The sequence below is a fragment of the Spinacia oleracea genome, chromosome 4 (genome assembly GCF_020520425.1).
Source record: "Spinacia oleracea cultivar Varoflay chromosome 4, BTI_SOV_V1, whole genome shotgun sequence".
NCBI lineage: Eukaryota > Viridiplantae > Streptophyta > Magnoliopsida > Caryophyllales > Amaranthaceae > Spinacia > Spinacia oleracea.
The window spans coordinates 177,905,650-177,930,621 of NC_079490.1; the positions used below are offsets into that span (position 1 = coordinate 177,905,650).

The 24,972-nt window shown below is 35.9% G+C and overlaps 3 protein-coding genes across 4 annotated transcripts; 2 read left to right on the top strand and 1 right to left on the bottom strand.

The window, feature by feature from the left end:
* Positions 1–3,436: 3,436 nt before the first annotated feature.
* Positions 3,437–7,874, bottom strand: LOC110805960 (uncharacterized). The gene is made up of 4 exons (XM_022011591.2): positions 5,947–7,874; positions 5,762–5,849; positions 4,201–4,632; positions 3,437–4,109 (listed from the first exon to the last, which is right to left on the bottom strand). The coding sequence occupies exons 1-4, from the start codon at positions 7,872–7,874 to the stop codon at positions 3,570–3,572; spliced, it is 2,988 nt and encodes a 995-aa protein (XP_021867283.1). The 3' UTR covers positions 3,437–3,569.
* A 1,078-nt stretch (positions 7,875–8,952) lies between these two features.
* On the top strand, positions 8,953–15,348 carry LOC110805956 (uncharacterized). 2 transcript variants are annotated; one of them, XM_022011588.2, is made up of 10 exons: positions 8,956–9,180; positions 9,285–9,343; positions 9,433–9,473; positions 9,597–9,628; positions 9,973–10,001; positions 12,558–12,594; positions 12,686–12,742; positions 14,082–14,158; positions 14,277–14,350; positions 14,971–15,348. In XM_022011588.2, the coding sequence occupies exons 1-10, from the start codon at positions 9,100–9,102 to the stop codon at positions 14,988–14,990; spliced, it is 507 nt and encodes a 168-aa protein (XP_021867280.1). In that variant the 5' UTR covers positions 8,956–9,099; the 3' UTR covers positions 14,991–15,348. The 2 variants fall into 2 exon arrangements, with proteins under 2 accessions (XP_056699043.1, XP_021867280.1); XM_056843065.1 differs by lacking the exon at positions 14,277–14,350 and having other exon boundaries at positions 8,953–9,180.
* A 5,937-nt stretch (positions 15,349–21,285) lies between these two features.
* Positions 21,286–21,867, top strand: LOC130472211 (glycine-rich cell wall structural protein 2-like). The gene is made up of 2 exons (XM_056842712.1): positions 21,286–21,754; positions 21,815–21,867. The coding sequence occupies exons 1-2, from the start codon at positions 21,286–21,288 to the stop codon at positions 21,865–21,867; spliced, it is 522 nt and encodes a 173-aa protein (XP_056698690.1).
* Positions 21,868–24,972: the final 3,105 nt, after the last annotated feature.

The window sequence follows — 24,972 nt, forward strand, 5'->3', positions numbered from 1 at the left end:
TGTTGGGAGGAACTAAAAGCTCTCCTCTTTCTCTCTCAAGAATGTGTTTCTAAAATGAGAAGTTATGAATCCAATAGGAGAAATATTATATATATATAGAAAATAAAAAATAAAAAAAATAAAACAAAAGAGGGGGAAGGAGAAGAAATACAAGCCATGTTCATGATAAGAACGGTGCACTTGTTTTTTTTTTTTTTTTTGGGTTTTGTTGTTCTGTTCTTTTATGTTTATTAGATATAAATCTTAATGTTCTTTTATGTTTGTTCTTTTTTCAAAAAGTACAGTATTGAAGAGCAAATGAAGCTTTTACTTGACCAGCAACAAATGATGTTAAATCTTCAAAAACAGCTGAAAGAACAAGAAGAGAGGCAGAATAAACAGAGCAATTCCTCAAAAGAACAAAAAGAGGATGAACCTAAAAGAACATTATAAATAAAGAAAAAGAACATTATAAATACAGAAAAGAACATATCATGTAGAACACTTATTTTAACCATGTAAAACAACATTACCAATAAAAAAACGAACAACAATAGAGCATAAAAGAACATAATAAAGTAAAGAAAAAGAACATTAAAAATAGCAGAAAAAAACATATCATGTAGAACACTTATTTTAACCATGTGAAAAAAGAACAACAAAAAAGATAAAAGAACAACAAAAATGGTAAAAGAACAATTTGATCTGAAGTGTGTAATATCAAAAGAACAACAAGCTAAAGCAAAAAAGAACAAAGAACAACAAGCTAAAGCAAAAAAGAACAACATGTTCAATAATTATTTTTTGTATTATTACAATCTCTTAATACATATATGAGAACCAATATATAAAAGAACAAAAGATAAGACTAAAAGAACATATAAAATCGAAAAAAGAACAGAAATCAAAATCATCAGAAATATATAATCAAGATACATTAATCATCAAAATTATCAAAATATAGAATCAAAATACATTAATCAAGGTTATTGAGAAATGCAGAAATCGAAATGATCAAAAAAATCAAAATAAATTGAAATGATGAAAATAATGAACATGGAAATCAAAATCATCATAAATAAGTAATTCGTTTTAAAAAATTGAAAAATTACCTTCACAAATCGGATTATCAGCAGAGGAATTCAAATTTGAAGAAGAAGAATCAATAGAATTTGATATTGAAGTAGAAAAATCAACCAATATCTGATAATTTTCCATTACTTTCTCTCTTCTCTTCACAGTTTCTCTCTCCTTTCCATAGTTTTTCTCTCTCCTCTTCACAAATTCTGATTCGAAAATTATAAAAAAGAAGGTATATATACCAGAAAAATGGAGTGAAAAACAAAAGAACGAAAAAAAAGGGACAAAGCAGTCATTGTTCTTTTTTTTAACAAAAGAACAACGTTTGTTTTTTTTTTAACAAAGGAACAACGTTTGTTCTTTTTTTTATCAAAAAAACAACGTTTGTTCTTTTCTTCTCCGGATTCAACAAGATATCCGCGTTTTATATTTATTGCATGTCGTTTGGACACCAGTGCACCAAGAGCACTGTGCACACCCCTGCACCATCATATTTGCGCCTTGATTGACAAAATATGTTGGTCAAGGGACATTATCATAAATATCAAACTTACATACAATTCCCAATTCTGTATTGAGGAAGTTACGTACTCTTTCCTCCGTTTTGCATCATTTTGAACTTTTTACACTATTTATTTATTAACTTTGTCCACATTCATTACTACTTGTAATATATAAAGAAACAAGATAAATTTTTGTATTTTTAATTGTTGTTAGGTTGATCTTAATACTTCACATATTTTCTAAATACTCCATCTAATAAGGAGTATAACTTTTATGGCAAATTTGTTAAAAATGACCTTTTATAACCCAAATTTTGCGAGAAAGGACCTTATATAATTTTTTTTGTGAAATCACACCTTAATGTAAATATTTTTCGAGAAAGGACCTTATATAATTTTTTTTTTGGTGAAATCACACCTTAATGTAAATTTTTTTGCGAAAGACAACCAAAAGTAAATTTCCGGCATTGACTGAGCTTTTCCGGCCATTGACTTGCACGTGAGAAGCAAGTGTGGCTTTATTTTGCTAATTACACCCTATTTTCCTCCAGAATTCTAAGCTTTAAAACCTAAAGTTGACAAAAAAATCGAAATAAAATCAAGTTTGAAAATTCAAGACTCGGGAAAATCAGTGTCTTTAGCCAACGTAAGCCACGCGTGCTGCTCACGTGCAAGTCAATGGCCGGAAAAGCTCAGTCAATGCCGGAAACTTCCCTTAGGTCCTTTCTCGCAAAAAAAATTACTTTAAGGTGTGTTTTCACAAAAAAAATTATATAAGGTCCTTTCTCGCAAAATTTGTGTTATAAAAGGTCCTTTTTGGCAAATTTGCCAACTTTTATCAATATGTAATTAAAATATTGATGATCAAAGCCAGTACACAAATTTGTAGAAAGTCAAATGATACATGTATTATAAAACGGAAGAACTAATATACAATATAAAATAATTCCATATATAGTCGACCGATTTATTTTAAGAAAAAGAAAATATTTAGTGACGGCAATATTTAATACTCGCATGTACAAAAGCATTTCCAAATGGACTTGCTTGCAATTTGCAAAAGTTTCAATCTACCAGCTTAACCATTGAAATGATTTTAATAAATTAGCTTGTACAAGCTAATTTACTTTGAAAAAAGTGGTTCAATAGGAACTTAAGTAATAATAAAATAAAATGGTTAATTATGAGTGGGCCATTTAAATATCAAGTTATTTACGGAGTAGTAAATTAGGTCATCATTGGAATTTGGAATATAAACTAGCTAAAAAGTTAATTAACTTAAAATCTTAGGTGGTATAACAATTAGCTTGGCATTAGAGATGCTCTAATGTATTTGAATTGTGTATTTTCTCAAATTATTTACTCCGTAGAATAATGCTCTTTAATTAACATATTTCGGAGCGATTTCCGTCAATATTGCACAAAGATAAGTTAATTCCCAAAATACGTTACTTTTTTTGTTAATTCCCACCATACCGTCCACGTCAGCAAGGGAGAGAGAAAACTATTTTTTTTTTTTCCGGTTCAACACTAAACCGCTATCTGAGATAGCGGTTTGATTTAGAACTAAACCGCTATCTCAGAATGCGGTTTATACTACTTAGCCGCATTCTGAGATAGCGGTTTAGTTCAAAACCAAACCGCTATCTCAGATAGCGGTTCATAATGCCCCCTGCTCCAAACTTGCAGTTTCCAGTGTTCAGCCAGAAAATGGGCTGAGATCTTCTGCCAAATAGTCCAACTCCAACAACCTGTAAACAAATCCAAGATCTCCAACAACGTCTATAATCCAACTCCAACGTTTGTAATCCAACTCCAATAACCTCCACAAATCATACCAACCAACCAAACCATAACACTTATGCAACAAAATAGAAGAGTGCAAACAAAAAATTTCCAAAAGTTCAATCGTTCCAATAATGACACATGAGTTTCTAAAAGTTCTAAAAGTTCCAATACTAGCAAAAAGAACAAAAGATTACACAAAATTTCTAATGTAGCTCAAATCTAAGTTCTACGTTGTTTCTTTGAATGCTCGGACGATGAAAATGAGGACTCATCCTCCTCGGCAATTGGCTCGGGACGTTGACTAGGAGAGCAACCCTTTTGTCGCCGGTAAGTGAGAAGCTGCAAAGGAGGAGATGAAATAACTTGTGATGCTGGCGGAGATGCAGGAGGAGTAAGAGGTGGAGGGCGTGGAGAAGGTGGTGGTGGAGGGCGTGGAGAAGGTGGTGGTGGAGGGTGTGGAGAAGTAAGTGCTAGAGGGCGTAGAGGAGGAGTAAGTGGTGGAGGACGTGCACGTGGTGGTCGAAAACCACGCCCTCGAGAAACATGTGAGGTGGAGGTGTCGGGTGTACACTGAGACGAGGCTAAATCATATTGTTGGAGGATATGTTCTTGCCCCACTCTTGATAAGGTCTCAATGCAAGAGGAACTCAAATTGCGTAACGTATCAAGAGTGAGAGGAAGGGCCAAACTGGGAGGTAACTCCAACGCAGAATCCACAGCTCGAGTGCATCTTGAGGCAAGATCAGCCAATGCATGTGACTACAAAAAAGAATGTGAAACAATAATTAGAATTCAACATTAGTTATGAATATAAACATTATACATGAAAATGGAACAAGGATTAATTTACCAAAATAATATCAGAGGAAGACGGCTGATAATGAGTGGTGGGGGGTGATCGTGTAACAGGAGTAATGAGGAGTCTCGTGATGCTACAATACCAATCCATATACTCCTTCATCCTCTCACGATGACCGGCAAAAGGAGTGCCTTGAACAATCTGACTCTCACGATCACGCCACTCCTCCACATATTTGCGATGCATCTCTTCAAACTTCTTGTTTTTATGCCGTCGATCCACATTATGAAGATCAACACTCGTGTCACACGCAACGGGAACTGACTGTTCCAATCCAAACTGACGCATCACTCGATTTGGGTAGTGGTACTCAACAATGTCAAAGCAAATCAACGGTACAACTGAGCGCCATATATCTCTATCACATCTACAAATCTCGGGTAGTAAACCAAGTACCGTCTCTGAATATGGCTGCCAAGTCATCTACAATAAGTAAAAAGTGAGTATTTAGGCAATTTTAGGTGAAATTAAGCAATTTTAGGCTATTTTGGACAATTCTAGGTGAATTTAAGCCTTTAGGTGTGATTTTAAGCTATTATAGACTATGTTAGGTGAACTTAAGCGTGTTTAGGTGTATTTAGGCTATTTTTGGTGGATTTAGGCTAATTAAGGTGAATTGAAGCTATTTAAGGCGATTTTAGGCCATTTTAGGCGAACTTAAGCCTTTTTAGGCAATCTTTGGTGAATTTAAGCTATTATATGCCATTTTAGGTGAATTTAAGCTATTTTAGCCTATTTTAGGTGAATCCAAGCTATTCTAGACTATGTTAGGTGAATTTAAGCTAGTTTAGGCCTTTTTATGCTATGTTTGGTGGATTTAGGCTAATTAAGGTGAATTGAAGCTATTTTATGCGATTTTAGCCTTTTTAGGCAATTTTTGGTGAATTAAGGGAATTTTTAGACAATTTTTGGTGAATGTAGGCTATTTAAGACAAAAATAACACAAATTTACCTAAATTAACCTAAATTAACATAACTTTATCTAAGTAGAATCGAGGGAGCTCAAATTGACGTTCGTTGACTTAATTGACCTAAGTTGACCTAAGTTGACCTAACTAGTTGAATTAACCACAATTTAGACCAAAGTTGACCAATGTTGACTTAAATTGACCGAAGTTGACCTAACTAGTTGAATTTAGGCAATTTTAGTTGAATTTAGGTCAATTTATGCTATATTAGTTGAATTTAGGTCATTTTATGGTTTTTTAGTTGAATTAATCACAATTTAGACCAAAGTTTACCAAAGTTGACTTAAATTGACCAAAGTTGACCTAACTAATTGAATTTAGGCTATTTTAGTTGAATTTAGGTCAATTTATGCTATTTTAGTTGAATTTAGGTCATTTTATGCTTTTAACTTGAATTAATCACAATTTAGACCAAAGTTGACTTAAATTGACAATTTAGACCAAAGTTGACTTAAATTGACAATTTAGACCAAAGTTGAACTAGTTGACTTTAATGCACCTACATTGACAAAAATTGACCAAAGTTGACCTAACTTGAAACAAAAGAAGCATTTGAGTAATTAGTAAGGTGAGATATTAAATACCTGTGTCTCCTTTTGATGGTCAAGTGCATCCCTAAAGAAAGAGAGTCCACTAGCTGTATGGCCACATGAAAAGTGAACCCTAAGCCAACTAACAAAACAAGTAAAGTAAAGTGTTAGTAAAGTAAAGTGTTAACAAATTACTTGATTTATCGAAGTAGTAATGAGTAGTTAAACAAATAAGTTACCTGCATGCTAAGGGGTCCACTCCACGCTGATGCTGAGTACCAAGAATAGATGGATCGTCGACCTCAATAGGATGCTCTGGGTCAGGAGGTGGAGCATCGCGAACTCTCGAAATCCTCGGACGACCAATGTGAATATGCTCCCATGACCATAACTGCAGAAGTATAAGTGGACCACCAATGTCACGGGATCGTCTACGAGCGGCTCGACACATCTGTCGATACAAATAAGCAAGGGTCGCACTCCCCCAGCTGTATGTCCCAGCTCTACGCAAGTCGCGTATCAATGGCAAGTAGACGAGCTGCACGGCATCACCGCTCTTATCAGCAAACAAAATGGACCCCATAAGTGCAAGAATATATGCTCGGCTAAACCTCTCATAAACAATATCAGCAGCGTCATCAGGGGGGCCCTGACTGAAGTGTCGCCTCAACCAAGTCATCCTCAATGATGAACCCTGGAGAACAGGTTTTCCATCATCACCAGGCTCTGGTCGTATCCCTAACAACTCCTCGACTAAAGCTGACCACACCCCAGTTCCATCTATGGTGATTAGGGGTCGACAGTGCTTAAAACCATCGATGGAAGGCTTGAATGCCCAAAACACTCTAAAAAAAATGTGAACAGAAGGATCTTCATTAGAAGCCAAGGTACACCATTCCACGACGGTTCCTGGATTAGATTCTTTCAATGCTTGCATGTACCTAGGCAACTCTTCGTAAGATTGCTCCCAATCACCAAAAATGCTTGCAATAGCCTTTTGTTTCGCTGACCAAGCTCTCTTGTAAGTGATGGTATACTTAAACTTAACTTTCACCGCTTGCACAATAACACGGATTTTCAAAGAAGGATCGGCACGAATAAGATCTTTTATCTCATTGCATACAAAATCAGAGGAGAGAAGAGGATGATCGATTGAGTTTATGTCACCCAAACAATTACTTGCATGGGGGCCATTATACCTCACAATTCTGAATGAAGCAAGACAAGGATCCTTGATTGCACGTAACCTCCATGAGCATTTGCATGAACTCTTTCTTTTACACTCAACTACGTATTTTGTGGGCTCACTCTCCAACACCTTAAATGAATGATTTTTAGCTATGGAATAACCTTTGACTATGTCTTTCAATTGCGCCGAAGAATCAAACTCTTGCCCAATAGCAAATTCACCATCGAAAGAGTGGTTGTTGGACCAAGTCCTCCAAGAATCAAGCAAAATCGGATCCAACTCTGCAACATTGTTGAAAATTTGAGATGGAGCGCTTTCTCTTATAGCTTTGTCATTAGCATCTTGTGTATCTTCATCTTCATCAACATCACTATCCACCCCAACCTCTTCATCTCCAAAAAAATCAACACATATTTGATCTAGAGAATCGAAAAGTATCATAGATGGATCACCATTTGTAGCTTCTACATGTGGTGTTTGAGTTGGAGAAGTGAGCTCTAAAATGTGTTCACTAGCATATTGTTCATCCGTAAGCATTCTTGTGAATGAACCCGTTAACCCACTTTGATTTGTCAAGGGCAAGTAGGGAAATGGACTCGCCCATGAATCCATTTCATGAAAGGATTCCAAGTGGGATTGAGTTTCAGGTTGCTTTGGAAGTTGCTCGATGAACAATTGCATTGTGGTTGATTGTGTTTGAGACATAGCAATCAACATTGCTTTTAAAGAATTGTCATCATCCAACGGAATGGCTTCATATGAACCGGACATCATTGGATACCTCATTAGTAGCTTCAACTCCACATATCTCGAGTCACATCTCATAAGATCATAAACCTTACTCAAAACCTCATCATAACTCATTTGACAATTGACAAACCCAAATTTTCGCTCTCCTCCTTTATATGTAACATCACCGCTACTTTGCAAAATTTCCCCTCCCCAATGACAATAAATAGGATAGTCTGGCAACTCCATATTCTAAACAAAAAATAATATGATTAATAATATGAAATCCCTAATTTGGGCCATCATAATCTGATTTCAATTCAATTGAACTTGAAAAATTGAAGACTAAAATTCCAAATTGAAAAACTCAAGAGCTTAAAACGAATCAAAGATCAGAAATAATTCAAAAAAATAAAAATCACAGCATAATCACTTTAAAATAATATAATTCATAACATCGCTATCTCAAATAGCGGTTAGATATACGTTAACAATAAAAAAAATTACAATTAATTCAGGGTAATCATATCATAAACTCATCAATCAAACATAAGCATGATCTTCCTAATAACATCATCAAACAAACCTAAACATAGCAACGATTATTACTGAATTAATAATTAGCTTCAAATATATTAATTCAAAAAAAAATTAGGGCTTACCTGATTTCGAACCACCGACGACCGGTGGTGGGTGAGAAAGAAGCTCGACGGCTTTGGTGGCTGATGAGGAGGCTCGACGGCTAGTGGTGGTGAGGAAGAGGTCCGACAGCCGGCAAGGGCTGAGGAACAATTTCGAAACGGAGGAACGATGGAGAAGGGTGAGAAAGAGACTCGAGAATCCGTTGTGGGTGAGGAGGCTCGACGCGACGGCCGGAGGTAGGGCGAGGAATGAGGTCGGCTAACGGCGAGCCGGCCGGTGGAGAGAGAAACAGGGACGACGGCGGGTTAACCGCAGGACGACGGAGACAGAGAGAGAGACGCAGAACAAAGCGGGGTTTTTTTTGTGCTTTTGATTTTTTGAATTTGCTTCCTGGAGGTAAGTGATAAGTGGTAAACCGCTATCTGAGATGGCGGTTCATTAAACAGGAACCGCTATCTGAGATGGCGGTTCATTAAACAGGAACCGCTATCTCAGATAGCGGTTAACCCCCATAAACCGCTATCTCAGATAGCGGTTTTGCGCTGCTTATTTAAAAAAAAAAAGACCGGTTCACTATGCTGACGTGGACGGTATGGTGGGAATTAACAAAAAAAGTAACGTATTTTGGGAATTAACTTATCTTTGTGCATTATTGACGGAAATCGCTCCATATTTCGCCGTTTGAAGATTGACTAGCAATTGCTCGCATTTTGCTTTTTCACCCTTCTTCTTCTTGTTCCTTTCTGTGCCTTATTTTTGTCGAAGAATTTGCACAACTTATAACCAACGCGCTAGCTGTCCTTTGAACTTCAGCTTGGGAAATTTTGGGGTCATGGACTTGGCGATTCTCCGAGAGTGGTTCGACCGAGTTGACTCGTCTCGAACCGGAAACATTACAGCACCACTGCTCAAGGTTCTTCCATTTTTGTGAATTTATTTTCGACCTTCAAATTTTCATTTTTTCCAATGTCAAATTTGTGATCAATTTCTTTTTTGTACCTTTGATTAATCATTTAGAATGCACTTTCTGTTGGAAATCTCGATCTCCCACTTTCTGTTGTTCAGCAGATGATCAGGTCCTGATTATTTTTTATCCCTGGAAATTTAACTTAATTTTGATTACTTGAATTAGACCCTGTTAAATTTTCTGGGAATTTTTTTGCAGGATGTATGATTTTGATAAGAATGGAACTATGAGCTTTGAAGGTAATAATAGTTCTTTAGTATAAACAAATATTAAATTCATAAACTTGCAGAATTTAATATAGTTTGATGATAATCAGGAAGGGTTACATTTTGTCTGATATGATTAATTTTATCTAATTGCAGAATTTGTTGCCCTTAACCAATTTCTCTTAAAGGTCAGTATTTAGCTTTCCACTTCCAACTTCAAGCGTATGATTCTGTATTGGTTGATCTCAAATACAGCCATACAGGTACTATAAGCACCGGGCCGGGTTCCCGTCTGGTTGAGCACTTCGCCTTACCAGTAAAACAAATATACAAACAACATGTCAAAACATTAGTTATGTATTCACTTGGGTGCAGAAATAATCCTGTACCCCAAAGACATGCAGTAAAAAGCACATTTTTGTTTTTTGGATTGTGATATGATTTACAAGTCTTATGACTCATGATGTTTGTTTTTCGCCTTCTGTTTTGGGAATTAATTTGTTTTATTCTTGCTTTAATGTAATCTCTGCAGGTTCAACAGGCTTTCTCCGATTTAGAAAGGTAGTTGAATTCTTACATTGTTATCGTCTAAGATTGTATTTTGATAGAATCATTGCTCAAAGTATATTCTGATTGGCAAGACTGCTAGAGTCGAAGTTAGTTTATAACTCGGTGGTCTTTTATCTCAGAGTAGCTGAGCATATGTTTTCCAAGGGTTTCATACTGTAAGAATAAGAGTAGAAAACTGATTTGTCTCTAGGTGTTAACTGTTAAGCCTTGGGTTTCATGCTGAGTATATGTTTTCCAAGGGTTTCATACTGTAAGAATAAATGGAGCCATGGAGGAGCTTTTTGGGCTTTGATTTTGATTTGTGTAAACAATATAAGTTGCAATAAATGAAAAATAATTTAAACACACAAAGATTTAAGGTGGTTCACTCTTCTGAGCTATATATTTGGAGATTGTATTACTTTTCAATGGAGAAAAAAATACAAGAGGAATTCTCAAAGTTGAGAAGATGAGTGTTTGGTGTGCTTTAGATCTAGGTTTTATCTCACATGTGGTTCTCTCTAGTGCAATAAAAAAGAACATGCTACAAGTGGTTATTTATAGTGCTAGATTCAAATAAGAATCAATGGATGAGATCAATCCATGTTAAAAGAGAAAAACGGAAGAAAATGACAAGTGTTCGGGAGAGCACACGCTGGCAGAACTTTTTCCCTTGAGTGTGCTTGGGAAAGCACAACTCCACTTGGGCAAGCAAGTTCTTATATTTACTGTTATGTGTGCCTCGAATTCTCCTTGAAGGATGTTTGGGTTATTAATTTATTATAGTGGAAGGAGTCGAAAGAATGACTTCAAATGGACATATCTCATGATCTACTCATTAAATTGATTGATTCAAGTTGGAGGTGAAAACTTGGTTCAATGGCTTTCCAACTCATGGTCCTAAGCTCATTTTGGATGAGAAACGAGGGAGTTATGACTATTTTACGAGAAGTTGTCCCGAAGCAGGAGAGGTTCGGCCGAACCTATTTGAAGTTCGACCAAACCTGCTGGAAGTTCGCCCAAACCCTTTAACGGTTCGACCGAACAAGAAAAGAGTCAGTAGCTAGGAGATTTTGGAGGTTCGTCCAAACCTGTTATAGGTTCGACCGAACCCTGTTGGTGGGCTGTTTTTCTTCTCCGCAGCTTCAATCGACGTGGCATTTTCTTGTCCCTTAGATTGTTTTGTCCCTTAAATACCAAATGTAATGAATTTTTCAGAATTAAGAGAGAGAAGTGTGAGTGAAACACAAGAGTGTTTAAACCCTAAATCTAAGAAAAACACTCTCTTCGACGTGGCCTTCTTGTCCCTCAGATTGTTTTGATGAATAACACTATAAATACCAAATGTAATGAGTTTTTCAGAATTAAGAGAGAGAAGTGTGAGTGAAACACAAGAGTGTTGAAACCCTAGATCTAAGCACACCAAAAATACTCTCTTCTTCACCTTTGAGAATTCCTCTTTATAATCCTTTCTCCGTTAACGAGTAATCCAAACCCTCCCCCATGGTGGTTGTAACTCATTTAAGAGTGAACCACCTTAAATCTTTGTGTATGTTTTAATTTCTTCATTTATTTTCTTCTCATTATTTCAACATCAAATTGTCATACAAATCAATATTCAAGCCCAAAAGGATCTTTCATTCATAACATTTACTTTAACTTCATTTCTTCCCGTATTGACCTTTTCTAACTTCTCTAACACTCCCTCATGGCTCCCTTTGATCACCAGTCTTCACACTACATTCCCAAAACATCCTTCAAGAAGATTCGAGACATACATATAACAGGCAAGTGTTTTGGAGTGTTTGTTGGTAGCATAAAGGAACAGGCAAGGGTTTTTTTCATTATAAGTATTTTTTTTTCAAATGGCTCGCTATAGAATGGCTAGCTTGGTCTTTGCGCTCACTAATACCCTGTTCTCCTTTTGTCACTAAAGAAACTAGGATTAGAATGAGAGAGATAAGTTAGCATTCCCTTGTTTTAATTTGACTGGATGTTTGACTTTTATGTGACTTGAATCCTTCCACGGCGTTTTTGGCTTTCCAATTTAACTGATATTTTATAACCATTGCAAGCTTCATAATTTTTTTTCTCATGCTTTGTCAGGCCTTCCTACGTCATCATTTTTTCTCAACATTAAATATGGGTCCTACAAGGACTTGTAGCTCTTGTTAACTGGTGTCCTGTCTTGTCGTTGATTTCAACTATTCACCTAAGAAGTGTCTGTTTTCATTTAGGCTAGAACCTCTTTGTGATTTCAGCATGAGACTGTAGCTTGGATATTACTGCTCTTGTTAACTTTTTGTAGAATTTTGTTCCCATTTTGTTCCTTTGTCATGTCTGTTGGGATAATTAGTGAACCAGTTGTGTGAAGAACTAGATTAATATGTGGAAAAACTTGGATGTTATGCTGCTATGTTCATTGCTTCCTGTAGTAATTTTTTTTTTTTTTTTGGGTATCATACTGCAGTCGTCTATTCTCTCCTTACCTTAATACGCGTATAAATAAGATCTCAAGACCTTGTGTAACATTTTTCTGAGCAACCTTCTGATGAAAATTTATTACAGGGACCGTGGATTTCTTCTCCATGATCAGGTTAATGAGGTAGCCTTCCTATCATTTCAAATGTTTTTCGGTCCTAAACAGAGGAATAAGTTTGGTAACTTTGTACAGTTAATGCTTGAATTCTTTTCAGGCACTAATGAAGCTTGGATTCTCACTTGATTCACCTGCCTTTTACACAGCATGTGAGGTAATGTTTCTATTTCATCTAGTTGTTGATATGGGAGACAAGGATCTATATCATGTTTCCTTCTACTTTTCCTTTTTTTTTTTTTGGGCAAACGTATTCACTTCATTAATGTTCAGAGTTGTTTCAGACTAATTTCTAAATATGAATGGAAAATATTTGTGTATGCAGCTCAAAAAGTAAGCTAACTTATAATCTCTTTACAAGCTAGCTTGAAAGCTTGCATAGCTTCCTCATAAAAGCTAGTTTATCCTTTTAGTCAAACCATGCCTTTAAGATGACTGATTTCTCAGTAGATTCAAATACAAATGATGTGTACTTCACTAGGTTCCCTTAGGCTTCCTTAACTAGCACTCCTCAAAATTCACTGGCCTATAGACTCTAAGGTACTGTAGATTTTCATGCAAAAGTAGTACCTTCCCTGGATGGCTGGAACTAGAAGTAGCGCCAGTGGCGGATCCAGGAATTTAGTAATGGGGGTACAGAATTAATTTTTTTTTCTGAACAAGAAAAAACCTAAGAAACTTTTGGGGGGAAAGTATATGAATCGTAATTCTCTCCATCAGTTTTTATCATTGATGTACTTACTTTTCAACATTGATTTATATATTTTGACTAGATGTTTAGAGTTGTAAAAATGAATTGTTAATCTACAACCGTTTATTGTGTTACTGATCCAATTTTTGGATAAATTTCCCAAATTGTTAGGTTAAACGCTTTTTGAATTAACGATTATACCTTTTATAAACAACTTTTTCATTTAGTTATTAAACATTTTCTACTATAGGTTACGAAATAAATATATACTTCGTACAATGTACTAGAATATTATATTCCATACACATAAGTAGGAATTTTTTTCATAAAAGTGAAACTTGTCTCAAAAAAAAAATATATATATACACAGGGAAGTAGGGAACGCGAGCCTTGGAGCAAGAATAGAGAAACCGCAAATAGAAAAAAATAATGCCGATAGTGGGAATCGAACCTTGAACCACCTTCACAACAAATAAGCCTGTTTCATAGCTTCCGCTACCACTGAGTCAACTGTCAATACATGGTTCTATTTTGCAACTATATATATAGCTTATGTTGTTTATTGTCAGATTTTTATTTTTTCTTCTTCTATTTTCTGTTGTGGATTCTAGGGAATGGGGGTACATCTGTACTCCTTGTACCCCCTAGATCCGCCACTGAGTAGCACCAAAGAAAACAAAAAAAAAACTCATTTTTAATCCCAGGTTCATAGAGATTTGCATAGTCGCCCGAGCAGTGTCTCATTCAGATTTCATGTAAACTTAATTTATTTCTTGACATTATGTTTTTCTTCCAACTTTCTCAGAGCTTTGATCAAAAGAAGAATGGGAAGTTCCGGTTAGATGCTTTTATATCTTTGTGTGTATTTCTACAATCTGCTCGGTAAGTGATTCTGCATGCAAGTCCTTCTGATTCAGCTGGGTTGACCACCTTGGCTTTTAACTTGTAGCTGTCTTTGTATTGACATTTGGCTTTGACTGCTTTTTCATTTTCGAAATAGGAATCTTTTCAACTCCTTTGATACAAATAAGCAAGGCAGAGTGACTCTTGATGTGAACCAATTTATTTACTGCAGTGAGTATTCTGTTTTTTTTATATCCTTGTGCCTTCTATATTGTTTGTTTCAAAAAAGAATATCAGAGGTTGTCTATGTTGTTCCATTTTCTTTGTATCAACCTGGTGCTGTGAGATGAAGCATAAAACTGAGAATAAAAGCCACTGGGAATATTGGACTGTGAGCTGTACATTTGTGGTTCTGAATTCTAAACTGCATGTTCTCTTGATCTCCTCCGATAAATATGCTGGTAGCTTCTTCTAGGTTGTGTTTGATTTCCAAGATATGACTTTTGTTAGGCTGAATATGGTTTTCCCAATGGAGGGAAGTATTTTCCTTTAATTTGAAGAAGGAATGTCGTATTTTCAGTACATGCTTTAATATCTTCCCTAGGTCCCTAACCCTCTCCCCTTCCTCTAGTATTCCTAACAGGGAACCAAACATACGGATTACTTCACAATAAATACAGAGTAATGAAGAGTGTAACAGTTTGAACATATATTTTCCCTTTATAGAAAATAAAAATATGTTCAAAAATATTTTCTTCCAAACAGAAAATTTCCATGGTTTTTTTCGTAGTTTTATTTTTCTCAACTAATCCAAATTTTTAAATCATCCCATTTCTCCTCCTTTATGACAGCTGCGAATTGTAGGTTATGAGATTTCAGTTTGATATCTAGCTCATTCTTTACCCCGGAAGATCATGGCGAAGCTGTAAAGTTCTACTGCTAATTTACTTCAAACAAGCAGCAGTTGCATGTAATGTAATACCAAATCGGGACAGAAGATTTAGGTTCTTGTATCAATAGTGTTATATCTTCTCCTTCTGGTTATGACTGCCATATTCTTCTCTTTTCCTAGTCTAAAGTCCGAATATTGTCAGTTTGTGTATCAATTGTATGCATCATAGTATTCTTAAGACAGGGAAATTCTTCATGAAATGTGTATTAGATTGATTGTTTGAATAATAGATTGAACAGCAAGAGAGAAATATAATTTGCATGTTTCTGTTCATAAATTTTGGGTTCTAAATTTTTTTCTAACTGCTATTTATTGCATCAGCCTGTGCTGCTTATAACATTTGTTTGAGCCTCGTTATCTTTCTTTACGGACAGTTCACTTTTCAATGTGTTAAGACTTGTCTTATTGAACATTAGGCCACATTTGATCTTGAGGTGCAAATCTACTCACTTGATTTTCTGCAATTGTGTACAGAATGCAAACAAACATCATTTTATGAACAAGCAAAATTCGTATCCATGGAAAATAATAGGCAGTTTAATTAGTAATTCTAACTTCTAAGGTCATGAACAATGTCATCAAACTAATGCAAAAACATCTCTTTTAAAAACAACACAGTCTCAAAAGTAAGCAACATCAAACTACTCTTAAGGCAAAAACATCTGTTTTAATTCTCTCTCAACGTAACCAACCACTTTTATTATAGAGATTTAAACAAGAATAGACGGTCTCTAACACTAAATTAAGGAGAGAAAACACAAAATCGAGTTGAAAGGACAAGAAATCAACTTGGACATGATATTTTCTGATCGATTTGCCATACTATTAATCCTACATTTTACACACATCAAACACAAACATGACACGACACGTTGTCGAGTTAAGTTCACGTTTGGGGATTCATGTTTGAGTTTTTTCACCGTTAAGGACCTTAACTTTTCCAGTGAGTTAACCACACCCTTAACTCAAGTGGTGGACCCCTAATTTAATAAAACCTGTGGATGTATAAAAAAGTTAATAATATTATTAAATAAACATGTGAATATTATTAAATGTTTACTAATTTTATCTTACCCAAGAAAATTAAGAGACTACTTAAATTATGTCGCTTAAATATTAGGATGAAATCCTTCAAGGATCATACGACGCACCGATGGCTACATACTTAAAATCTACAAACTTTTATATAAGGCGGTTTTACGCAAAAGACCACATCGGTGTCATATAAGTTAAATAATTGAACCAATTAGTTAAGCAGTTAACCAATGAAACCAATTAGTTGAGCAACAAAACTAATTAGTTAACCAATGAAACCAATTAGTTAAGCAATAAAAGTGATCTTTTCGATAAAGCGGTCTTACACAAAAGTTGTCGTTTAAAATCAGAACACAGATTACTTTTATTCATTCAGCAAATTACCTTTGTAAGTCCAACAGGAGTATCATAGGAATCATTTCAAGAATCTTAAAGAATTATGAAACTAGTTTGTTGGCAGAAAGGCCTAAAATTTGTAAATCCTATGACCCTCCCTTGTTTTACAGTTGATGAGTTCATCTTAGTAAAATACACAGAGAAATCCTAATTAATGAAAGAAAAATTCAATACGTACAATTTCCAATAAATAGTATACAACATAATCAAGATGATAATTCATGAACTTTAATAACTAATTAGCTGAAAATGCAGCATATTTCATTCAAAATTTTCTAAAAACTGAAAAACCCTCACTATACCACCAAAGAAAGTTGCTCAAAATTTAGCCAAAATACGGAGTAATTAGTAATCTGATACCCATGCCTTGTTTTTGTATCCAATCATCACCTGCTATTTCCTTCCCAATTTTGTAATCACATCTAACAATTTTCTTGAAGATAATTAGGGGCCACCATTTGAGTTAAGGGTGCGGCTATCACCGGAAAAGATAACGAGGTCCTTAGAGGTGAAAAAAAAACGTATGAGATCCTTAACGGTGAAAAAACTCAAACGTACATCCTCAAACTTGTGTGATTCATTTACACTTTATAACACAAGATTAGTTAAGATAATAAGACAGTGATTCGTTGGAAAATTTCATTCATAGCAATGATATGTACGTGACTACGTCTTGTGTATCTACTATTCTACTAGGTAGTGTTAGAGCTGTCAAAACATGTCATTGGGTCGTGTCGGATCGGTCGGATAATCTCGGATATCGGGTTATGATCGGGTCAGGTCATGTTACTTTGTCACTCGGGTTCGGTCAGGTTGGTTTCCGATCGGGTTATGCCGGGTATTTTCCCATTTCGGTTACAAGTGGGTTCGTGTCGAGTCATGTACGGTCGGGTTCAATATCGGTTTCGAGACTTTTATAGTCGGGTTTGAATCGTGTTTGTAGCAGGTAATCTCAGGTTTGGGTCAAGTTCGGTTGGATAATATTCTGGTCGGTTAAAATTCAGGATGACACGGGTTAAGATCGAGTCCAATTAATAACTATTTTTTGAATTGAGTTCGGGTCAGTATCGGGTCGGGTTCACTCTCGAACACGAGTTTGTAGCAGTTAGCTTTTTGTTTATTGAAATAATAACGTTAAGATGTTCAACAAGTTTCCATATTTCCGGATCAAGTAATAAAATTAATAATATAAACTTATGGTTGAAGTTACTATTTGATCGTGTCAATGGCAGGTCAAATTGTTAACATGTCGTGTAAAATCGTTTATCGAGTTGTCATAGATCGGGTCAATAACAAGTTTCATCGAGTTACAAACAGTTTGGGTTGGCATCGGGTCGGGTATTGAATCGGGTTCGGATCAGTGTCGGTCGGGTTAATTCGCTTATTTGGTCATATTCAGGCCGGGTATCGGGTTCGGATTTGGGTCATACAGTATCAGGTCAAAACCGGTTATTAGTTTTATCGGGTCGGGTACAGGTCGGATTACGAATTTCCTGTTTTAATAACAATTCTGATTTCGATCAATTACGAATCCGATCAGTTTAGGTTGGATTTTCAGGTCGGCTCAGTTTTTGACGGCTCTAGACATTGTACGTGTCGATGCAATGATTCAAGTCATAATGGTATGATTTTTCGATAGCAAGCGTGCCATCATATGCGGTAAAGTCAACCACATAAGGAAAAACCAAGTTTAAAAGCATTGCAAATTTGCAAGAGTGCCAGGAAATAAGGTAAAGTCAACCACGTAAAAATTAAAACCAAGTAAAATATGACAACCCACCTACATTAATTTTTTTAAAACTTTTTTTGGCAACAAATAAGCCACTTGCCGAGGTATGGTTCCATGGAAAAGAACAGAGAGTAACAACCCCTCTCCACTCAAAGTGGAGTAAATAGGAACGTTTGACAGAGAGTATTATGTGTTGGTTGAGTAACTCCGTCCGTCCCATAATATAGTACCCGTTTTAACGGGAATTAAGAAACTTGAAAAATAACATGATGAACTATTAATGTTATTGCGGAGTACTTTAGTAGAAAAGTACACAATTTATTTTATTTTTTAAACAAAAAGACAAAAACTAATAAATTTTGGGACCACATTTTCATGATAGAAACATCAATTATAGGACTACACTATTTTCTAGGTACAAACATTAAATATTGTACCACATTTTGGGACACCAAAAATGGAAAACAGGCACAACATTTTGGGACACCCAAAATGAAAAACATGCACTATATTATGAGACGGAGGGAGTATTAGCTATGACGAGCAATGAGAGACCTTTGGTTTGGCCAAGTGAGCCAAACCCGTGAAAATATAGTACGTTGTGCCCTCCTCTGAAGTTTGAGTATTATTGTTCGGATTTTTCATGAAATACCCCCGAATTTTGGCGTAATTCACCAAATGCCCCTCGACTTTCAGAAATTCACCAAATGCCCCTCACAAATGACTTAATACCCAAAATACCCTTACTAATGATGCGCCGTTAGTCCTCCGTTAACCTAATTTTCAAATTCACCAAATACCCCTATTTTAATACTTATTTCACCAAATACCCTTATTCAGAAACTTAATTCACCAAATACCAATAACTTAAAATTACTCATTTTGATGCTCAACGGCTAGTTTTTGTGTTTGAAAATTAGCCGTTGCTTATTGTTTGCTTATAAATACTCTTTTTCTGACGGTTTATTGTAGTTTTCCTATTATTTTGTTAATTTCATATCATTTTTGTCATGAGTTTTCTTTCAAAATCATCATCCACACCCAATGAGTCCACATATGTAAGAGTCCCAAATAAATTTTGTTATCATGGGAGAAAATTTGACATCCGAATATCTGATACAACACTCAATCTGAAGCTCCGGTACAACACTAAAACATAAAACACTCCTAAAAACACCTCAAAACGTCGCAACTCTTCAAGAAAATAGCTACTTCTTTTGTACCTTATTCTTTATGTGACCAATTAATTATATTTACCATGCAATCGGAAGGTATTCCTTTTTCAATATGGGAAATATCTTTAACATATGCAAACAGATTAAAAATAAAGCTCTTATTAATTTTATTCTAACGCATATGTTCCAGCTACCTCGGCTTCTATTGCTTCCATGCCACATATTTAACGTTAACTCCCTTTTGTCTCCTGTCTCTACTGCCTCCAAACATCTTTCTTCAATCTCCTAACTTTCTCTCAACCTTACAGTCGAGGCATAAAGGTTTTCCCACTTTTCTTTTGAGCTAGGTCCTATTGACATGGTCAGATTTATGGACAAATGTCTATTTTTGGATTTGAGGGAACAAGAAAAAAAAATGAAACTAAGGTATGTTCCAAAGCTCATGAACCAGTGAAAAAACATGAATCTTGGCACAAAGATTTGCCTCCAAACTCAAGATTTTCACATCATGAATCCAAGTTGAAATCGAGGTTGTGATAAAAATATATGTGTTATTGAACTTGATTTCTTAGTTTCTTTACCATTCGGACAATAAGAAAATTAAGGTGTTAGCTTTAGATTGAATTACTTCAGCTTCACTTACATAAGATCCCTTTGAAAATGGGGTTTTTTGGCCTTTTGCTCAGCTAAAGTGCATTGTCTTTACTGGATGAGGCCTGAACTTATTGGATCATAATTGAAACTTACTGAGTGTTGTATCGGAGCCTCAGATGGAAATTTCCTCCCATAATATTAGAAATTGTTTGGGACTCTTACATATGTGGATTCATGGGTGTGGATGATGATTTTGAAAGAAAACTCATGACAAAAATGATATGAAATTAACAAAACAATAGAAAAACTACAATAAATAGTCAGAAAAGGGGTTTTTATAAGCAAACAATAAGCAACGGCTAATTTTCAAACATAAAAACTAGCCGCTGAGCATCAAAATGGGTAATTTTAAGTTATGTGTATTTGGTGAATTAAGTTTCAGAATAGGGGTATTATATGAAATAAGTTATAAAATAGGGGTATTTGGTGAATTTAAAAATTAGGCTAACGGAGGACTAACGGCGCGTCATTAGTAAGGGTATTTTGGGTATTAAGTCATTTGTGAGGGGCATTTGGTGAATTTCTGAAAGTCGAGGGGCATTTGGTGAATTACGCCATAATTCGGGGGTATTTCATGAAAAATCCGATAATTGTTTGATGTATAATTCCTTATTACATTGTCTAATTCTTCTACAGTCCCTCTATAATTTGCTAGATCGTTCAAGATATGCCACGTACTAGTGCAGTGGCCGGTGATGGGGTGAAGATTTAGAATGCATACATAAAAATAAAAAGAATGTGAATGCATGCGTTTCTTTTCCGTTTGATAAGCAAGTGAATATATAGTGGGAAGAAACTTTATTGACAAGCATAGATTTATAAAACGTTAGTATGATTAAAGAAGAGCAAGAATTGAAGACAGAATATAGAGCACAATAGTTTTGCCAAGGAACAATGACCCACCGCCACACAATGCCACCAAAACCACTACGTACAATGAGACCCATACACATTACACACGTCCTTGTATGATTAAACCCCCACCTATATATCTTTAGAATGTACTAGAATGATGTTTGGCTTGCCCTATATATAAGCCTTTCACCTCTACATCTTTGGTTCATAACAAGCTAGCATTTGTGGTCATGCATCTTTAAACTCAAACACCACAATCCTTGAAATAATAACATACAAGAAAAGAGAAGTACGTACGTACACTAGCTACTTCATTGCTTCCCCGGCCGATCAACTAGAACCTTTTTAGTTATTGAGTTCAGTCTAAGAAATGGCCAATGCCAAGTTAATCGGAGCTATGTTGGTAGTTCTACTTCTAGTGGAGCTATGCATTGCAGTTAGGGTGCCAAGGGGCCTCAGAGGAAGTGACAGTGGAGGTCGAGGGGGAGGTGGTGGAGGTGGAAACAGAGGATCAGGATCCGGATATGGTTCTGGGTCTGGCTATGGTTCGGGATATGGGGCCTCAGGTGGTGAAGGGTATGGTAGTGGTGGCGGTGGAGGTGGAGGATCAGGGGGCGGAAGAGGGGGTTCAGGCTCAGGATATGGGTCTGGGTCTGGATATGGATCCGGCTATGGGTCAGGTGGAGGTCAAGGTGGTGGAGGTGGCGGAGGTAGAGGAGGTGGTGGTGGCGGAGGAGGGGGTCATGGCGGCTCTGGCTATGGCTCGGGTTATGGCAGCGGTAGTGGCTCCGGCTATGGAAGTGGGAGTGGTGGCATAGGTGGAGGTGGTGGTGGTGGAGGTGGTGGCGGTGGTGGTGGAGGTGGTCATGATGGTGGCTCTGGATATGGTTCCGGTTCAGGCTATGGTTCTGGTTATGGAGGTGGTTTCGATGGCGGATATAATTCACCATAAACATACTAGTTGTCACGTTACCAGTCATCCAGTGATTATGAAAGTAATTTATCATTATTTTGTTATATTTAGTGGTTCTAATTTTCTTAATAAATAGTTTTGTGCATGCATAAAAGTTTAGCTCATCATTTGACTTGATGTATACGTACTATTGGAGATATATAAGTGAGATATATATGTGCATGATATATAAATGCATATTATAGGATATAGTGCATTAATTTCATCAATAAAAAATTTATCTTTTTATTTATACGCTGTAAACATCTTAATTATAAGGGATTTTTCATGAAATGCCCCTGAGGTTTGTCTTAATGCACCAAATACCCCTTAAACTTTCCAGAATGCACCAAATACCCCTGAGGTTTAGTATAAATACACAAAATGTCCAAAATGACTATTTTCCGTTAACTCCGTTAAGTCCCCCGTTAACATTAATTATTTTTTTCCCTCTTTTTATTCCTTTTATCTTTTCTCTGTCTCTTTCTCTTTCTCTTTCCTTTTTCATGAACTTCACCAACAACCACCACCAAACCCCATTATTTCACCTGAACAGACAAGTTTTCTGCTATCCCCCCCTTCAAAGATTCAACTCAAACTCAAACAAACAAATTCCATTTTCCTCTCTCCTAAAATTCAGATCTACAACACAAACCCTTACAAAAAAATTGATCCCCAAATCAGCAATGGTGGATTCAAATAATCAGCAATCCTCGTTGCAATAATCGAGGGGAAACGCCGCAAATCGAGGAAAACGTCGCAAAATTGATCCCCATATCAGCAATGAGGGAAACCCCGACGACGAGGAAGGTGGAGCGGGGTTTGTGGCGGCGGCGGTGGGGTGAGTAACGTGGGGGAAGTGCGGGGGAAGGTGGGGGTTTGGTGGTGGGGGTTTGGGGGTTTGGTGGTGGCGGCAGTGGGGAGAACTGAGGAATTCAGTGGGGGAAGTGCGGGGGGGTGGTTTGGTGGTGGTGGTGGTGGCACTGAAAACACAGATTAATGAAGTGTTGTTGCTGATGTTGCTGTTATTCGGCAATAAAATGGGTTGTAAATCCACCATTGTTGTAGCTTGAGGAGAGAGAAAATGGTGGGTTTTTTTAGGAGGGATGAAGGAAAGTGATGGTGAGGAGAGAGAAAAGACCGACCAAGGGCAAGTTAATGAGATAGGGTTTTAGTTAGGGTTGATGATGGTGGAATAAGAAGAAAAAGAAGAAGATGATGACAATGATGATTGATGGCGTGAAGGAAGAAGAATGCCCAGAAATTGCGTGAAGAAGAAGAGCCCAGAAAAAAAATTGGGTTTTTTTTTTTTTTTTTTTTGATAACATTTTTTTTTAAATAACGGTAGTTAATTAAATTTTTGGGTTTAATTAATATAATTAAGTGTTAATATTAGAATTAGTAGAGAAATTAGTTGAGTAAGGGCAAAAAAGTAATTTTATGCTAACGGAGACTTAACAGAATGGACGGAAAATGCTCATTAAGGGCATTTTGTGTTATTGTTTTAAACCTCGGGGGTATTTGGTGCATTCTGGAAAGTTTAGGGGTATTTGGTGCATTAAGGCAAACCTCGGGGGCATTTCATGAAAAATCCGTAATTATAATGAGAGCACATCAATAACTAGTATTTTAAAAGGATAATCGTATATGATTAGTTTACACGTGTCACCCTACCATATTTTTGTAACTTTAACCTAATTTTGATTATATGGTGCTTTAATTTAACAATTGAATTAAAGCACCATATAATCTCCTACCGTTTCAAACCGGATCAGTCAAAAAGTCTATTAGTGAGGTTAAATTTTGAATTAATGCTACAGGAGAAGGGGAGAAGATTTGGGGATTGAATTAAATTGACATTGAAAATAATTAAGCTTGGAGAGTTAATGGGAAGGTGAAGAATGGGGAAGATGAAGTAGGGGACGGTAGCTTAGGCATAATCAAGTTGAGTATCGATCCTAATTTTTGGTAATCTCTCCGTCCCGTTTTTGTAATCCTGATTTTATTTTAAGCGTCTCAAAATTATAATCATGTTTCTATTTCTGGCCATTAAGTTTTCCACTTTGCCATGTACTATAATTAAAAATGCACTGAAATTCCCACACAACTTCTCCATGTACTATATTCCTTTATCCATGTATTATATTTCACTTTCTCATACAAATCAATGATCAATGTACTATATTCTAAATTTCTGTGTAGTATATTACACTTTTCTTAAAACCCGTGTTAGTCAAATAATACTATAAATATGGGATGGATGCAGTACAATTCTAGTAAATTAAAGAGACGACTGACGAGATTAGTAGTATACTACGTATAACTAATGACAATAAAGTAGAATAATGAATGACCATTATTTTTTTTATAACAAAAAATAAATAGAAAGATTAATAAGATGGAGACACGTGTCATTAAAATAGTATTGCTTATGTGTCATTGAAATGGTGATGATTATGCTTTTTAAGTACTAGGTATTGACTAGGTATTGATTTCTTAGAAATAGGCTGTGAATGTAGATTCACAAGTGATCATGGACATTAAATTAGAAAAAAGTCATAGACATTGATTTAGAATGACGTACTTTTAAAGAAAAACCATCAAACACAAATTAGTGGTAGTTTGAGAAAATAATTTCATAGGATAATTTGAGGGGTAAAAAATAAAGGAAAATTTGTAATTATTAATCCAATTTTTGCCCGATTTTCATTAATTAAGTCTACCTATGCGATAATTCTAAATAATTCAACTTTTATGACCCAACTACTATTATTAAGCCCAACAAGTTACTAACATGCTATAGGCGGTATTCACACTTACGTGGGCATATAACAATTTTTTTATTATTATTTTCTTTTTCCCCTTATTTTCTTTAATTGCTATTTTAATTTTCGTTTCTCTCTCCTCTGCGATTTTCTGCTTCATCTCTGCACTCCTCTCCATTATTTCTCTTCTACCTCTTCTCCACCATTGCCGATCCCTCGATCTCTCATATCTCTCCATTCGAAGTACATCAAAAATAATTAGCAATTGCTATGCTGAGGTAAAGCAATTGCCTGTTGAATCTCGATCTTCTTCAAATTCAAGGTTTTTTTTTTCTTTCTA

Bases quoted from the DNA above. Each gene is read 5' to 3' on its own strand.
- LOC110805960 (XM_022011591.2), bottom strand. From the start codon at position 7,874: ATGGAGTTGCCAGACTATCCTATTTATTGTCATTGGGGAGGGGAAATT. The intron at 5,850-5,946 runs GTAACTTATTTG...TTGTTTTGTTAG, and splicing joins GTGGACCCCTTAGCATGCAG to TTGGCTTAGGGTTCACTTTT. The intron at 4,110-4,200 runs GTAAATTAATCC...TCTTTTTTGTAG, and splicing joins CTTCCTCTGATATTATTTTG to TCACATGCATTGGCTGATCT.
- LOC110805956 (XM_022011588.2), top strand. From the start codon at position 9,100: ATGGACTTGGCGATTCTCCGAGAGTGGTTCGACCGAGTTGACTCGTCT. The intron at 9,344-9,432 runs GTCCTGATTATT...ATTTTTTTGCAG, and splicing joins GTTGTTCAGCAGATGATCAG to GATGTATGATTTTGATAAGA. The intron at 12,595-12,685 runs GTAGCCTTCCTA...AATTCTTTTCAG, and splicing joins TCCATGATCAGGTTAATGAG to GCACTAATGAAGCTTGGATT.
- LOC130472211 (XM_056842712.1), top strand. From the start codon at position 21,286: ATGGCCAATGCCAAGTTAATCGGAGCTATGTTGGTAGTTCTACTTCTA. The intron at 21,755-21,814 runs GTGGTGGCGGTG...GTTCCGGTTCAG, and splicing joins TGGAGGTGGTGGTGGTGGAG to GCTATGGTTCTGGTTATGGA.